This window comes from Centroberyx affinis, unplaced genomic scaffold (genome assembly GCF_046629955.1).
Source record: "Centroberyx affinis isolate AG114_WGS23_722 - 3 ecotype Tasmania unplaced genomic scaffold, CSIRO-AGI_Caff_v1 ptg000405l_1, whole genome shotgun sequence".
Taxonomy (NCBI): Eukaryota; Metazoa; Chordata; class Actinopteri; order Beryciformes; family Berycidae; genus Centroberyx; species Centroberyx affinis.
In genome coordinates, this window is record NW_027279072.1 from 217037 (window position 1) to 235366 (window position 18330).

An 18330-nucleotide genomic window follows, 5' to 3' on the forward strand; every position below is an offset into this window, starting at 1 on the left:
GGGAGATGTAACTGTAACTACTGCCTAACTCTGAATAATGCACATTAACCACCGGGGAACTTCGTCTACATCTTGCAATATCCGGCAGCTACCCTGTTCTTTCAGCACCGTATGTTAAAGTCGTACCAGTTTATTTATGTCACGGGGTCAGACCAGTCATCCTCTGATTCTTATAGCCTGCAGCCTTGCTGTCCTGAGCCGGCTAGCCCGCAACCTGCCTGTCCAGAGCCGGCTAGCCCGCTACCTGCCTGTCCTGATCCTGCCTGTCCTGAGCCAGCTAGCCTGCTACCTGCCTGTCCTGAGCCGGCTAGCCCGCAACCTGCCTGTCCGGAGCTGGCTAGCCCGCTACCTGCCTGTCCTGAACCTGCCTGTCCTGAGCCGGCTAGCCGGCTACCTGCCTGTCCGGAACCTGCCTGTCCTGAGCCGGCTAGCCCGCAACCTGCCTGTCCGGAACCTGCCTGTCCTGAGCCGGCTAGCCCGCAACCTGCCTGTCCGGAGCTGGCTAGCCCGCTACCTGCCTGTCCTGATCCTGCCTGTCCAGATCCGGCATTCCCTGAACCCCAGGAGTCTTTTACCCAACAACTGAGGAGCTGCCCTGATGCCCAGCGGTCAAACTTTGTCATCGGGGTACCGTGGAGTGGTCCCCATGGCTCCCGACGCCACTGGCTTTCTCAGCTGCTCAGCATCACAGAGACTCAGCTGCCCAGTGCCACAGAGACTCAGCTGCCCAGTCCCACAGAGACTCAGCTGCCCAGCGCGCCTGAATCCCAGTCGGCCGTGCCTGCCGATGTCCTGCCTGAGCCCCAGTCAACTGTCCTTGCCAACGTCCTGCCGTCCTTGCTGATGTCCTGCCTGAACCCCTGTTGGCCAGCCCTGCCGACGTGCAGCCTGAACTCCCAGACCCTCAGTTGGCCGTCCCTGCCGATGTGCAGCCTGAACTCCCAGACCCCCAGTCGGCCACCTTCGCTGACGCCCAGCCAGACCTGAAGCTGAAGCCGGTCCTGCACTCCAGCCGGCGGACTCCGATCCCGCACTCCAGCCGTCGGACTCTGGTCCTGAACTCCAGACGCCGGATGCTTATCCAGCAGCCTGCCCCGACCTGCAGCCGAATCTTCTGGTGCCAGCTGCCTTTCCTGACCTCCAGCCTCACCACCGACCTCCAGAGCGGCCTAGCCTTCGTCGCCGACCTCCAGAGCGGTCCCGCCTACGTCGCCGGCCTCCAGAGCATTCCCGCCTATGTCACTGGCCTCCAGAGCGGTCTCGTCTATGTCGCCAGCATCCAGGCTGTCCTCCAGAGCTGCTCCGCCTACGTCGCCAACATCCTGGCCATCGTCCAGCATCCTGGCAGTCGTCCAGCACTGCTCTGCCATTCAGTCCTGCCTGCTGGTCGCCCTCCATACCTGCTCTTACCTTCACTCCTGCAACCTAGTTACCCTCCAGATCTGTTACACCCATCTGCCGAGCCCCCAGGCCATCCGCCTGAGGTTTCCTGCTCGGCCTCTGCCCTGCCCCCAGGCTGTCCACCTGAGGTCCCTGACTCCATTCTTCAGCAACCAGGCCACTTGCCCCTAGTCACCATAGTCACCAATCATAGTTGGGGTAACCATAAGAGGTAAGATATGTGGAGTACTGCGATTTTAATCGCATTATAAAGGCATGTATCCACCGTAATCGCATTTCTTCCACTCAAACCAAGTTGCGCATGTACCAACGTCACACAACCAAAGGCAACCCAAGTTCCACTGGTGTTGCCAGTAAGGAGTCTGCTCCTTTCCAAAAGACTCCCAGTAGTGTCAAGAGGACAGCCTTTTGCAACTGGAATAGGCCGATAAAAATAACAGCAACAGACATGAAATGGGACAGCACAGTTGTGGCTTGTTGTGGTAGAATTGCTGATGGCGGGACAATAGAAGTATAAAGTGGTGGGATGGATTTAGAAACTGCTCACCCCTGCAAATAATTGAAAGACCATAAGTAGCATGTAAATGGGATTTAAAGGAATCAAGCAAGTTATCTAAACATCTTAATCAGAGTAATGCCTTACTCTGATATTGGCCATAATCCATTATTAGTATGCATGTAAATGTAGTCAGTGTCAGGAAAAGACAAGGCAGGATATTTGGATCTTCACATTTTCAACAGAGGAAGAATGGTAGGATATGTGCTTGCTAAACAAGTAGGCCTAATTGATTATCCAAACATGGACAATATGGTAAATATCATCCAGTTGTGTGGTGGTCAGATGGACACTGCTGTGCTAGCTTGGATTGACACTTGACTTGGCTGATAGTTTCGTGATCAGATCCCTACAAACTCTTCAAACTCTTCATTGTTTTCCAATGCAAAAATGCCAGGTCTCCCTTGGAAAAGAGATTTTGAATCTCAATGGGACTTCTGGCAAAAAAAGGCTGAATTAAATGAAAAAGAAAACAAAATGTCTCTTGTGTCGGCCAGTTAGTTATATACTGAAGTATATTCTTGTCAGGTTCATCCTCTCATTCACCTTATTTGGGCCACATCAACTTGAGACAGTTTCCCTTAAATGTAAGAAAATGTGTTTTAAAAAGTAGATTTTGAATATGTACCTCTATGTTTTCCCAATGCGTAGGCCATGGCATGAAGATTTGTGTTACTACAGCTATGATGTTAAATTGAAAAATATCAGCCTTCTAAGAGAAGATAAGTGAAATAATTTGCTTCTTAAAATATGTTACGCTTAAAGTTCATATTCCATATCTAACACAAACAGAAGTAGTTTATTATGTTGTGAGTTTGTGAAATATGTAGAGGGATTTTTGAACTGTATGTGTTTTCTTTTAGAGTACAGAGACAGATGACAAGTGATGAGCACATACTGTATATCATATATAGCCTTTAAAATCTTATATATTAATAGGTAACTCAATCTCTCTCTTTTGTACAACCTGAACTCTTATTGGCAATGTATTGCCTTTTTATTGTTATATTTTTATTCATCATACAATTTGATGAGCATCTGCTGCTCTGTGGCCTTGAACATCAAGTCTCTCTTATTTACATTGTTAATCGAAGTGTTCCATGGTTGACATCTCGGCCTGTGTTTTAAAGTTATGAACACACACTAATCTTGATAAAACAGACTTGAGTTGAACTGATTACGTTAGCTGGAAGTTTGGCTTTGTGGAACTGTGTTATCCCTGATCAATTTGTTAGGTTACCTTGGCTTTTCTTAGCCTCCTTTGTGGAATTGGTCTCAAGTGGAGGTATAAAGATCCACAGAGAAGAAGACTGTCACATAAAAATGTCCGACACTCAACACATTCAGTGCATTTCATGAAGAATGTGTCTTCACAGCCGTCACAGTCAGAGTGCATTTAAAAATCAGGTAAGTCTGAATGGAATAAACACAAATTGCTGGTACTTGTATTTACAAATGTTTTTAACCACATTCAAAGTTGACAGTTTTTTATGTGTCATGCATGATTCTCATTCAGTGTTCATCCCTTTGATTTCAGTACAGACATCCAAGAATTCTCCCTTCATGGCGGATGAGTTAAATACAACATACCTAACTCTAGGAGGGTATGTAGACGTGCACAAGTATGGCTATTTTTATTTTGTGTTCATGCTAACAATCTTTATTTTCATTATCTGCAGCAATTCAGTAATTGTTTACCTAATCTGTGTTCACAGAAGCCTCCATGAGCCTATGTACATTTTCATTGCGGCTTTATTAATGAATTCTGTTCTGTTCAGCACAACTTTCTACCCAAAGCTTTTGATTGACTTCCTGTCTGAAAAACAGATCATATCGTACCCATTCTGTGTTTTTCAATCTTTTCTTCATTACTCTTGTGGTGGATCAGAATTCCTCTTGTTAACAGCCATGGCATTTGATAGGTATGTATGCATATGTAAACCACTGCAATACCCTACTATCATGAGAACAGCAACTCTCAAACTTATTCTGGTTTTAGCTTGGCTTTTACCGGCCTGTGAACTGGCAGGCTCAGCCCTTTTGGCAACTAGACAAAAACTCTGTAAGTTTCTGTTGAATGAAAAATTGTATTGTGATTTTTATTCAGTTGCAAAACTTACTTGTGGAGACACAAAAGTGACTCAAGTATATGGTTTGTTGGTGTTGACAAATCTCATCTTTATACCTATATTTTTCATACTGTTCACATACACAAAAATCCTGATCATTATTTACAAAAGTTCAAAAAATGAAAAGAAAAAAGCTCTTCAGACATGTCTGCCCCATCTGCTGTCTTTAATCAACTTTTCCATCTTGTCTGGATTTGATACTATCAAAGTCAGAGTTGAAACATCTATACCGCAGATGGTTAATTTCATTTTGAATTTATTGTTGATTTCTTGTTCTTCTGTTTTTAACCCAATTGTATATGGGCTGAAAATGAAAGAAATTTCTAAACAGATAAAGAGCCTTCTCTGCCAAGACAAAGTAAATTAATATACCAACTCAAGATGTTACATTCTTTCAATGTTCATTGTGTATTGATATATGCAATATGTCTCTTTTGGATGCATTTCATGTAGAAATTTGTTCTTGGTTCATCACAAGAAGTATTGACATGTTCAAGAAGAAATAATAAATCACCGCTGTACAACTTTTTTTTCTTTTTTTAAAATATATTCATTATGATGCATGTTTGGAAAATGGCAAATATTTGATGGCATTTTAGCATATTGGTCATTAAAGAAAGTAACACATCAATGTTCATTGTGTATTGACAGATGTAATATGTCTGTTTTGGATGCATTTCATAAAGATATTTGTACTAGGTTCATTACATACAATAAGTATTCTTTCTCCAAGGAAAAATAATAAATCACCGCTTTACATCTATTTTTCTTTTTCTTTTAATTCATTATGATATAATGCAAATATTGTATGGCATTTTTGGCTAATAGGTCATTAAACAAAGTATCACATTGCCTGTTTTTAAAATGCTGCTTTTGTTCACCAAACAATGATGGTTTAATTGTGCCCACAAGAGTGTACAACTAATAAGAGAATGTTAGTATTTTGCTTTTATTTAATGGTGTCATTATTTTTTTCATCAAATAAACTGTGCTTTAGGTAAATTGCACAGTATAGATTATTAATCAAAACTGAATGTGGTCAAATGTTGGCCAGAAATCACACATCATCTTTGAATTCTTTCACATAAAGATACACATGGAAACAGAGACCATAGATGAGATAGTCAAGAAACGGAATGAGACAGGATTTAAAACCAGGTCCTCATTATACTATTACTCTTAGTATTACTAGGACTACCAATACTACCAATACAATACTATCAATAAAAATAAGCTAACCCTTGCTTTTACAGTCACCCTAAATACAAGGTATTTACCAGGTACATACAAGGAGGTTACCAAGTGCAACTGAAACTAAGATGATGATTTTGAAAGAACGGCAAAACAAAGTTGTGAGTGAATTAAGGAAGGTTAAATCCACATTTTTGTTGATCTTATTAGTTAAGCCAGAGAAATAGCCCATGGGAAATTGCCATGGCATTCATGGTGTGATAGGTAGGCTCCCTTCTGAGGGTCTGAGGTCTGCCTTGGATGGGAGCAGCCTGTTGTCCCCCTGTATATGAGATATTATAAAAAAAATAAAAATAAAAATAAAAAATCCAATACAAGGACACCCAAAATCACAATCATGAAACCCAAATCATCATCTGGTCTGCATTGTGATACGTAGCTCTGGGTTGGAGGATGGTCCCCTGTTGTATCTCACTGCTCCTGCGACAATAACACAAATTGGATTCTGTGGCAACAGCACGAATTGGACACGCCATTTTCAGCTACAGGCTGACTAATGGTTAAGTTAAGGCAACTAAAACAACTTTGGTTAAGGTTAAGATTAAGGTTATGGTTAAGTTTAGGCAAGTAAAACAACTTTGGTTAAGGTTTGGCTCAAGATTATGGTTAGGCAACTAAAACAACTTGCCCAAGACAACAACAATGACGCCCACATTTTCCACCATTCTACTTCAATGTGATACTACTACCTGTTTATAGTTGTGCCTACTTCACATAAATCTCACACAATCTTAAAATTTTACGTGCCACCAAGTCGTGTTCATTTCATATATTTCTGCAAGATCAGGTTGGCCCAGCCCTAACACCAACCTCCCCTCCTCTATCCTCTTATCCCCTCAATTCCATATCATAAGCACATACAAACCAAGGGCATAGGATATTGAAGAGGAATAAATTGTACCCCGCAAAACCCCTGGACATTTCACCGCACGAATCAAGTCACAGGCCAATAATTCTTAATTAATGTACTTTTATTGTGAAATAGATTTTACCAAGTAAGAGCGCTAAAAAACCTCCTCCTATATATAAGGTTGACGCTGCGTCACTTGTCTTTCAAGGACAAGCACACTGAAGTCTGTAAACGCTGGTTATTATCTTCAGTATACGCTCTGATGCTGTGCAAGCCACCCAACTCTTTCCCCTAAAAGACAGGGGAGAGATGAGCTGAGCCTGTGCAGCGGCATAGCGCTGCCCTCCAGCGGCCGAAGCCCATCTGTGCAACCAGGCGCTACTGCGCATGCGCAACCTGTTAGTGCTGGGACAGCTTTCTGGCCCGTTTCACCCCCGAGGGAGTGGAAGCTTCCCCCGGGGGCGTTTTAAGGGGGAACACAGGGTTTTCTCTGTTCTTTGTTGTCATAAATATTTAACTGCGCCCTCGGCTGAAAGCCTGGAATGTGTGCCAAAGTTGGCACTTTAATTCCTTTATGGGAATTTTGTAAGTGTGAGTGCTTATGAAACATGTGGGGGGCAGGGGGTGGCCTGCCACCATAGAGATGCCTCTTTTTCCCCCTAGCCTGCTGACTGGTAGACGGATCCGGCCAGCTAGCCTGCGCAGCAGTGGGGCGGAAGGCCTTCCTGGACCAGGCACTCTTCGCCACGGGAGACACCGGGATGGGAACCTGAGCTTTCGGGCGCTTGGGGATCTGGAAGGGGGAGTTCAGCCTGGTGGCCACCTGGGCAGGATCTATCCGCCGTAGGCGCTGCCTTCTGGGGGAGACAGAGCTGCTATGCCTTATCCTCCATCTTCTTTGCCTTGCACCGCTTCTGCATAGCAGCCAGTGCGGAGCCGGAGATCCCTTCGGAGACCACGGGGACATCAAGGACGTCCTCCTTCTCCTTGTCTGACAGGTTGGTCAGGTGAACCTGGAGACAGATGTCGGTAACCGTGGTAATTTCGTCCCACATGTTTGGATCAGGCTTTGTAGCCATGTCATCGTAGAGCTCCGCCTGGTAAGCCATGAGAATCGACGTGACATTTAGTGCCATCAGTGCCACCGCTGCCATCTTATACGTCCTCTCAGTCATGGTGGACTGAAACCAGTCTGCTTTGGAGGGCAAGGTCGGCGTGCTGGACGAAGCGGCGAACGACGTCGGGTGGAGGGGGGCCACCACGATCGATGGCAGGCAGGCAGGCCATGGCATGTCTCTCCATCCCCTCAAAATCCAAGGGAGACGCCCCTGGTATGAGGACCTTACTGGAATATGGGTGCCCTCGCCATGAGGAGGAAAACTCCTCCAGGAGCTCCGGGAAAGCTGGGAGGAGCTGCCTCACAGTCCTCTTGGCCTGGGGTTAATTTCTTCCCCTCGTAGAGGGATCAGGGGACCTCTGCTGCAACGGCAGACCATGGAATTTCCAGCTTCAGGGCAGCACGTTTGCACACATTGTGCTTGTCGACAGCGAGTCAGCGACACAAAAGAGCAGTCATCGTCATCCTCATTGAATACAGGAAACTCCTCCCCCATGGACCCTTCCTCCTCCTCACAATCCAGCAGGAGGGGCAGCTTAGAGACATCCAACGCCGAACCCCAGCCTTGGCTAGCTGGGTTCAGGGTCTCCTCATCACTCTAATTGGGTTGATGTTCCTTGTTAGTGATAGTGAGGAGAGGATTGCACTCCGAGAGGTTAGCTTGGCAAGCTAGCTGATGTCGGAGGCTCTTCATTGTAAACTGGCTACAATGTCCGCATGAGCTGGGAAAATCGATAGCTGCCCGGGCATGTTCCAGCCCAAGACAAGCGGAGCAGACCTGGTGTGTGTCTTTACTCTATATCTTAATCCCACACTTGCAGAGACGAGCACCAGTTTTCTCTTCCCCCATGGTGTGGGCCAGCTTTGCAGCTGTCGACATTTAGCTGGAGTGCTAAATGTCGGAGCAGGATGATGAGGTAGCCAGTCAAGCGAGCCACCGGAATTAGCTGTGTGGAAAGCCTGGAGGAGCTAACCACAGCGAACAACCCTATTGTTTGGAGACAGACTTGAGTGAACGCAATCTCTTACCTATGGAGAAGGCAAGACGAAGCCCAACACAACAGCGGAAAACTAGTGCTCAGTGATGGAGTTTTGCGCTCCGTCTGTGAACAGTTAAGAGAGACAAGCTTCTGAAGCGAGAAGAGATGATTGATTGACGAGTGACGCAGGGTCCGCCCTATATATAGGAGGAGGGTCCTGACGCACGCATCACGACTGCCAGCCACTCAGGGATGTCTTAGTGAAATAAATGCTTCTGAAGATACGCATGGGGACGTATCCCATAGTGAGACATCAAAACGAATGCTATGAAAGAGAACTGAGCTCTCTCACACTTCGTATTATTCACATTAGCATGGTTTATTTATCCTCATGGTCAATACAAATCAGTACTGTAGTGATGTATAACTGTTTGCCACAGGCTTAGGGTTGCCAGATGCCTGGTTTGTGACTGGACTGTCCGGTTTTCAGCTGCATTGTCCGGGTTCGGTCAGAAGGCTCGACCAGACGTTTAAATGTCCGGTCAAAATCATTCTGTAAGTAATAATTCTCGCCCTGCCTATATTTCCCTGTCACGGGTGGCTGTCTGTTGCTTTAACAAGCTTAAATCGCTTTGATGGGCTCATGACTAGAGCCGGGGTAATTGCACCAATCATAAGTGAGCATATCACCCCACGTGGGTGGGTGTTTTATTGTTTGGCCGCATATTGCAAAGTTTTGAATGGGCTACGTTATCATCGGACCTATATGATGGAGATAAAAAGGTTAGAGAAGCAAGCTGACTGTCCCCCCCTCTCTCTCTGTCTGTCTGACTGTCTCTCTCTCTCTGTCTGTCTGTCTGTCTGTCTGACTGTCTGTCTGCCCCCCCCCCTCTCTCTCTCTGTCTGTCTGTCTGTCTGTCTGTCTGTCTGACTGTCTCTCTCTCTCGCTCTCTCTCTCTCTCTCTCTCTCTCTCTCTCGCTTGCGCCGGGATTTCTCCACACGTCGGATATTAACCGACTAGTTTGGGTCTCTGTGTCTGTGTTTTTTATATGTTTAGAAGCCTACTTACAGAAGCCAGGATGCAATATGATGTTTAACACGCTTAGAGAAAGTATCAGCTCACTCCCCTTAATAAAAAAGAGCAAATAATTTATCATGACGGCAATTGACAGTTGTCATTCAAAATGCATCGTTTGATCATTGTAATCTGCGTTTAAACTCTCTAATCAAATATGGTCAAAATATGTGCTTGGGTCACATGCACGCACACCTAATAGTAACATCAGGTACCTGCAGTGTTTTGAGGGAATATACATATTTTACCTGTGTCAGCTGTGCATTAAGCTTTGTAAAAGACACTTACAGCTCAGTAAGATCAGCATGAGAAGAATCACATATTTGATTACACTTTTTTCTTCTTTTCTGTAATTTTTTAGTCTCACTATATTTAGTTGGTTTACTGGCTCACTTTGATTTAGCTACACAGCATTGATATGACTGTAAGCGTTCCGCCTGAGGATGAGTGTATTGGCCAACTGTTTCCAAAGGTTATCAATGAATTCAATATCGAATATAATAATTAACAGGCATATAAAGTATAATATTGCTGCTGAATGATAGGCTACTGATAAAACTGAATTACTGTTACCGATAAAACTGAATAGGTTACTTGGGTTTGAGCTCTATATGCACATCCGCGCACGTGCACATGGACTCAAATAAATCAGCACGCACACAAAGTCCGGTTTTACCAAGATGAAAATCTGGCAACCCTACAGGCTACCATAGGCACGTGGATTATGTAGATAAATATCCAGTTGTGTGGTGCTGAGCTGACTACCACTAGTGGTCAGATGGACACTGCTGTGCTAGCTTGGATTGACACTTGAATTGGCTCATAGTTTTGTGATTAGATGCCTAAGCTACAGTTAAATTCTTAATTGTTCCCCAACACAAAATGGCTTTTCAATGGCTTGTAAATTAAATGTCTCTTGTGTCGGCCAGTTAGCTATATAATGAAGTATATTCATGTCAGGTTCATCCTCTCATTCAGCTCTTTTTATTTGGGCCGCTTCAACTTGAGACAGTTTCCCCAAAATTTGAGAAAATGTGTTTTAAAAAGTAAATTTTGAATAGGTACCTCTATGTTTTCCCAATGCGTAGGCCATGGCATGAAGATTTTTGTGACTATGGCTATTACGTAAAATGGAAAAAATATCAGCCTTCTAAGAGAAGAAGATGACAAGTGAGATAATTTGCTTCTTAAAATATGTTACGCTTAAAGTTAAGTTTCCATATCTAACATGGACAGAAGTAGTTTATTATTATGTCATAATTATGAGTTTGTGAATTATGTAGAATGATTTTTTAATTGTATTTAATCTGGTTTCTTTTGCAGTAATGAGACAAATGATGAGTGATGAGCACATACTGTATATCATATATAGCCTTTAAAGTCGTATGTGTTCATTGGTAACTCAATCTCTGTTGATCTTTTTCACAACCTGAACTGTTAATGGCGATGTATTGCCTTTTTTTGTTATATTTTTATTCACCATACAATTTGATGAGCATCTGCTGCTCTGTGGCCTTGAACATCAAGTATCTCTTATTTACATTGTTAATCGAAGTGCTCCATGGTTGACATCTCGGCCTGTGTTTTAAAGTTGTGAACACACATATCTTGATAAAACAGACTTGAGTTGGACTGATTACATTAGCTGGAAGTTTGGTTTTGTGGAACTGTGTTTGTTAGGTTAACTCAAGCCAGGCTTTTCTTAGCCTCCTTTGTGGAATTGGTCTCAAGTGGAGGTATAAAGATCCACAGAGAAGAGGACTGTCACATAAAAACTGACAACACTCAACACATTCAGTGCACTTCCTGAAGAATGTGTCTTCACAGCCGTCAGAGTCAGAGTGCATTTAAAAATCAGGTAAGTCTGAATGGAATAAACACAAATTGCTGGTACTTGTATTTACAAATATTATTAACCGCATTCAAAGTTGACAGTTTTTTATGTGTCATGCATGATTCTCATTCAGTGTTCATCCCTTTGATTTCAATAGACATCCAAGATTTCTCCCTTCATGGCAGATGGGTTAAATACAACATACCTAACTCTAGGAGGGTATGTAGACGTGCACAAGTATGGCTATTTTTATTTTGTGTTCATGCTAACAATCTTTATTTTCATTATCTGCAGCAATTCAGTAATTGTGTACCTAATCTGTGTTCACAGAAGCCTCCATGAGCCTATGTACATTTTCATTGCGGCTTTATTAATGAATTCTGTTCTTTTCAGCATAACTTTCTACCCAAAGCTTTTGATTGACTTCCTGTCTGAAAAACAGATCATATCGTACCCATTCTGTGTTTTTCAATCTTTTCTTCATTACTCTTTTGGTGGATCAGAATTCTTCTTGTTAACAGCCATGGCATTTGATAGGTATGTATGCATCTGTAAACCACTGCAATACCCTACTATCATGAGAACAGCAACTCTCAAACTTATTCTGGTTTTAGCTTGGCTTTTACCGGCCTGTGAACTGGCAGGCTCAGCCCTTTTGGCAACTAGACAAAAACTCTGCAAGTTTCTTTTGATTCAAAAAGTTAATTGTGATTTTTATTCAGTTGCAAAACTTACTTGTGGAGACACAACAGAGATTAATGTATATGGTTTTTTGATGGTGATAAATCTCATCTTTATACCTATGTTTTTCTTACTGTTCACATACACAAAAATCCTGATCATCATTCTCAAAAGTTCAAAAAAGAAAAAGAAAAAAGCTCTCCAGACATGTTTGCCCCATCTGGTGGCTTTTATCAACTTTTCCATGTTGTCTGGATATGAAGCTATCAAAATCAGAGTTGAAACATCTATACCGCAGATGGCTAATTTCATTTTGAATTTATTGTTGATTTCTTGTTCTTCTGTTTTTAACCCAATTATATATGGGCTGAAAATGAAAGAAATTTCTAAACAGGTAAAGAGCCTGCTCTGCCAAGACAAAGTAAATTAATATACCAACTCAAGATGTTACATTCTTTCAATGCTCATTGTGTATTGATATATGTAATATGTCCCTTTTGGATACATTTCATGTAGAGATTTGTTCTTGGTTCATCATAAGAAGTATTGACATGTCCAAGGAAAAATAATCACCGCTGTACATCTCTTTTTTCTTTTTTAAAATATATTCATTATGATGCATGTTTGGAAAATGGCAAATATTTGATGGCATTTTAGCATATTGGTCTTTGCATTTTTTTTTTTTAAATGCTGCTTTTATTCATCAAACAATAATGGTTTAATTTTGCCCAAAAGAGTGCACAACTAATAGGAGAATTTTTGTATTTTGTCATATCATACTATATACTATATTTATTTTATTGGCACAAGTTAGACACTATAGATAATTTCACCTCTTTTCACAATGCTTTCATTCTGATAATAAGCATAAAAAAATGTTAAAATAAAGCGGTATTCTATGAATATACATGTTTCTGGTTTTCATTGCCAATATAAGCTACCAGCTTTGTACTTTATCACTATGGTGTTCTGTGTAGGGTAAATTGCAGGGGCGTTAGGATTTCAGAACATCCGGGGCTCAGCCCAGAGGAAGTCACAGAACCATAGTAGGGGGGTCCGGGGGCATCCTCCCCGGGAGAATTTTTTAAAAATTTCAACAGCAAAATGCATCAATCTGGTGTAATTTGACACGAACTTACATGGGTGTAAATGAAGCAGCATAGTAAACAGTTTGAGCAGCAGTCTGTACAGGCCAACAGTGATACAGTATACTGTAGTCTGTCTGTCTCTCTCTTCAGGCCGGCCTCCTGAATTCTTCTCTTGACACTTATTTGTCTCCTCCCCTCATCTCTCTTTGTCTCTGTCTCCTCCTCTCTCTTGTTCATTTCAGGTTTTGCAAAAATTGAACAGAGACACAGTTATCAATTAATATATAAAACTTTAAATATAAACATCGAACAAAAAGTTCGGAAATTTGTGTTTGGTAGATTATTTCTCTGTTGTAACAATGCTTCTTGGCAATACATTTTATACCGTTGGAAAGCCTGTTTATTTCCCTTTTAGATGGTGCTCCATTTGTAAGGAACATGCATTTGTGGGATGAGCAGCACAGATCTGCCCGCACACTGTAGACAGGCTCACAATGGAGCGTGGATGGTGAGAGGCGACAGAAATCTTGAACAATGTAAAACTTCACTGAGGACATATTAACAGATCAAAAATATTCAGGGCTAATCTCAAAATATTCGGGGCTTAAGCCCCGAAAGAAAGACCCTGGCGATGCCACTGGTAAATTGTAAAATTTGTCTACAGATTCTTAATTCAAATGTCAAATGTCTGATACAATTTCTTTTTTTTTAAATTTTTTATATTTTATTTTAAAGCTTTGTAGCACCCAATAATGTAATAATTTAAAGTAATAGTAATGTAATAAAGCCTGAAAATGTAATAAGATTTGCACTTAACTTGATCAAAAATGTAATAAAACCCAATAATGTAATAATTTGACCAATAATGTAATAAAATGTCCTGACTGATATTGCAATAACATTTTACTGATAATGTAATACCTTTCAATATAAGAAAACCCAATAATGTAATAACTTGACCAATAATGTAATAAAATGTCCTGACTGATATTGTAATAACATTTTTGCCAATAATGTAATACCTTTCAGGTGGGTCATTTTTTTTTTCAAAACTGATGATGCTCATTTTCATTCCAGAGTTCTACTTTTTTTTTTTTTAAGAATTTAAGAATGTTAAATACATTGGATTTCAAATGAAAGAATGAGTATTAGGTTAAAGTGCAGACTTTGAGCACCATACAGCCATATGCACATGGACAGAAACTCAGGGACATGCAGCTACATCCTGGTCTTATTGAGTGGGTGATGGACTTCCTCCTTGGGAGACCATTCCAGGTCAGATAAGCTTCTGAGCAGCACTGGGGACCCCAGGTAACTGTTCCCTAAATCTTCCTCTTCACTCTCTATACCATAGATTTCCAACAATACACTGCCTCATGAAAACAACCACAATCCAACAAAACAACTTTTGGGAACACTTCATTTGAAGCGGGTATACATAAGCATTCATAACACCTACATACGCACTACATGACAGCTGACATAAACATACATAACCAGTCATAAATGTTTGTTCCACATGGTCATAAAGGGTTATTATGTCACTTTCAATGTCAAATTGACATCATCCTCTATGTCAAGTGACATAGTGGTCAGTTGACATATACTGTCATACTGATATGTTATGACACTTTCTGCTTCAAAATGACATAGTACTTTATGACAATTGACATTGTCGTTCTGCGTGTTCCTCATTAAGTCAAAATAATATAACGAACAGCCAATCATTTTGGCCACTAGGTGGAGTTCTAGTGGAGCTAAACTGAGATTGTTGTTGAGGAGAGTAGTTGAGGAGAAGTTACTGTAGCCTAAATGGCTGTTTCGATTAGATTGACTTGCCCTGTCATGTCATGTTGAGTTCAACATTCTGTTCTGTGGGATATTGTAACGAAATAAACATATAAAACAAGTATGGTTAAGTTTGGCTTCTTTACTCAACGTAGCATATTCATAGAATTAAATCTGTTCCTGTCTCTACCACGTAATATTGACAGGCGCTCAGCAGTTGTGTTATTTTCCCACGCTTGCCAAAACAATTAGGCTGTGTGCTCACAGAAATTTGACAGTACCATTCTCAACACAAAGTGATGCTAACTTTGCCTTATCAGGAAATAAATCACCAGGGGTGTGAAAAGTACCCAGAAATTATACTTAAGTTAAAGCAGTGGTTCTCAGACTTTTTTGGTCAGGCCCCCCCTTTAAAACTAGAAAATCTTTGATTGGATCCCCCCATCATAATCCGTGGGGGTGCAATTGAGTAAAAGTCAAAAAGTTTCTACTTTTTACAAATCTTCTGATGGTGTCTAATCTAAGATCCACTCTGGTCTAATGGACGATCCTTGCACAATGACCAATCAGCATGGGTATGGGCCGGTTCATTTCCCATTGATAGGGATTTTAGTTTAATGCATCTTTGCCTAATAACAATGTTCCACTTGCCATCTGTTGTAAATTTCAAATTCTACATAAAGCTTAGAGTTTATATTTCCAATCATGAAATATAAAAATAAACGTAAAAATGTTATTACAGTATCAGTCAGGACAATTTATTACATTATTGGTCAAGTTATTACATTATTGGGTTTTATTATATTGAAAGGTATTACATTATCGGTAAAATGTTATTACAATATCAGTCAGGACATTTTATTACATTATTGGTCAAGTTATTACATTATTGGGTTTTATTACATTTTCGATATAGTTAAGTACAAATTGTATTACATTTTCAGGCGTTATTACATTTTCAGGAAATTATTACATTATTGGGTGCTACAAGGTGTCTGATGCAATTTCAATATAGATTCCATGGGCAAATGTGAGTAGTAGTCCATGTGTGTGGACTTATTTGGGGGCAGTGTATTTTACTATTGTTATTTCTAATTTAGAAGAAAAAAAGAGGAAGGAAAAAACACTAGAATGAAAAGCCCTGTTTGTATTCAGTCATCAAATCTCCTTAGCAGTGTTTCTGCTTCTAGCCAGTAGGTGGAGCAGAGGAACAGTTTGATGTTTCTGAGAACAACAATTTGTATTGTATCAAAACTGTATCAACATTGTCAAGAGAGGTCAATTAAGGGACTGTCAAGTTTTGTTGGTACAGTTGTGTGCACTTAAGTGGATGTTGTCTGTTGGTTAGATGAGTAAAATTCTAAATGTCTGTGATATGGCTCACCTGGACTGATTTCTGAACATGGTGTATATTGCCATTTGAATGTAGAAATGCGTTTGGCCTATGTGTCTTGATACAAAACAATGCACTGATGTTGTTGTTATGCATTTACAAAATACAATATATGCACTCCTATGTTGTTGTACTTTACTGTATCTGTAGCTGTTAATGTGATTACTCATATTTCAAGCCATATTTCTCAGGCCCCTCATTTGGGATCCTTTTCATGAACTGGCCCCCATTCCAAACTAATTGAATAGCCCTACCCTAGGCATTCAATTGTTCCATTCAGGGGCAAAACACACAGGTCCCAAAGCCCCAGCTTGAGGAACTAAAATGCCACTCTCTCTTAAGTTAGCAGGTGTTTGTTCAATGGCAGAACCCAACAGATCAGCAGAGAACTGCTAAGATCATAAATAATAAGAAACATTTGCTATTTTCAATTCATTATATTGTCTATTCAAAATCTGTAAAATAATATGTGGAGCACTATGTAGGCCTACCATACGGTAGTGCACCATGTCAATAAAATACAGACCTTACAATCTCAACTACATCACATTGACAGTGAGCACCAGAAAAAAACTTTTGTTCTTTGAATATCATTTTATTTACTCATCATTAAAAATGTACAAAAATAAATGTCAATTTTGTGCTCAAGGTTAGGATTGACATGTTTTAAGCCTTAATGCATTTTACTGTTGACTGTTAAATCACTTCTCACTTATCCCTGTAAGAAGATAGGGAAGCTTGATAGAATAAAAAGGTGTAATTTTGCAAGTAATCACAATTTTAAGTGTAGCAAATATATTAGTCATTATTTTGTGGGAGATGTTCATACTTTTTACTGTGTATTAATTGTAGAATCAAATGGCTATCTGAAATGCCTTTGAATAATAATGCATGATTATTACATAAGAAATTGCTGTACATACGTTATCAGTATTTCGCTTGACAGAACAACGTCTTGAGGTGTTTGGAAATTTCTTTCATTGCGAGTCCATATATGATTGGATTTAAGAGAGGATGATATACAACCAGTTGTAAAGTCATTATTAAATGTACAGTTTTTGACAAATCATATTCCAGTCTATTTTTAACAATATTATATGTACACAAGATGGAAAAGTTGATTAAAACCAGCAGGTGAGGTAGACATGTCTGAGCAGCTTTTTTCTTGACATCTTTAGAACTATTGTAGATAATTGTAAGTATCCTTGTGTATGTAAAAACTATGAAAAGCATAGGTAAAAGTGCAATATTTAGCAAAATGACCACACCAAATATATTTTGAGCTGTTGAGCTCACACACTGAAGTTTATAAATTGCATTGTCACAAAAGATTCCATTCAAAATATATTTACAGAGTTTTTCATTAGCATTCAATGAAATTGTCCCTGTAACCTCACCAGCAGGCAAAAGCCAAGCTAACACCAGAATAATTTTGACAGTTGTTATTGTCATGATAGTTGGGTATTGCAGAGGTTTACATATAGACACATACCTGTCATAAGCCATGGCTGACAACAGTAAGAACTCTGATCCACCAAAAGAGTAAAATATAACACTTTGAAAGAGACAGGCTGGATAAGATATGATCTGTTTTTCAGATAGAAAGTCAATCAAAAGCTTTGGGTAGATAGCTGTGCTGTAAAGAATAGAGTTCAGTAACAAAGCTGCAATGAAAATGTACATTGGCTCATGGAGACTTTTGTGAAAACAGATTAGGTATACAATAATGGAATTACTGCAGATTATCAGGATATATACTGTAAACAAGATCACAAAATAAAGTATTCTGTATTTGTACACTTCAACATGCCCTCCGAGAGTTATATATGTTACATTTAATTCATCTTCCATTGAGGCTGTGAATAACTAAATGTCAATAAATAAAAAAGTTAATCAGTTAATCGCCCTAATTCAGTTACTTACTAACATATAATACTACATCAATGTATAGCCTGTATTGGATAGCATTATTCATTCACAGTTACCTGACCTTGAAATGCACTTAGTGTGTCTTCTCCTCAGTCAACTCCAGAATTCAGAAAGTGAACTGTCCGAGTATGTGGAATGTATTAAATAGACTGTTTCACCCTCCATGGATCTCATTAAACACTCAGGACCAGGACCTTCCAATATGTCAGCAACTTCAACAAAATTGGGAGGCCTGAAACTTCGTTGGTTTTGGACAA

General features: G+C 40.4%; 3 protein-coding genes across 3 annotated transcripts; 2 read left to right on the forward strand and 1 right to left on the reverse strand.

The window, feature by feature from the left end:
- Positions 1-3520: 3520 nt before the first annotated feature.
- Positions 3521-4453, forward strand: LOC139641856 (olfactory receptor 6N2-like). The gene has a single exon (XM_071516472.1). The coding sequence runs from the start codon at positions 3521-3523 to the stop codon at positions 4451-4453; it is 933 nt and encodes a 310-aa protein (XP_071372573.1).
- A 6919-nt stretch (positions 4454-11372) lies between these two features.
- Positions 11373-12305, forward strand: LOC139641853 (olfactory receptor 6N2-like). The gene has a single exon (XM_071516469.1). It carries the CDS (start codon positions 11373-11375, stop codon positions 12303-12305), a length of 933 nt encoding a protein of 310 aa, XP_071372570.1.
- A 4766-nt stretch (positions 12306-17071) lies between these two features.
- On the reverse strand, positions 17072-18010 carry LOC139641854 (olfactory receptor 6N2-like). The gene has a single exon (XM_071516470.1). It carries the CDS (start codon positions 17993-17995, stop codon positions 17072-17074), a length of 924 nt encoding a protein of 307 aa, XP_071372571.1. The 5' UTR covers positions 17996-18010.
- Positions 18011-18330: the final 320 nt, after the last annotated feature.

Excerpts from the sequence above, each read along its gene's own strand:
- LOC139641856 (XM_071516472.1), top strand. The coding sequence starts at position 3,521 with ATGGCGGATGAGTTAAATACAACATACCTAACTCTAGGAGGGTATGTA.
- LOC139641853 (XM_071516469.1), top strand. The coding sequence starts at position 11,373 with ATGGCAGATGGGTTAAATACAACATACCTAACTCTAGGAGGGTATGTA.
- LOC139641854 (XM_071516470.1), bottom strand. The coding sequence starts at position 17,995 with ATGGAAGATGAATTAAATGTAACATATATAACTCTCGGAGGGCATGTT.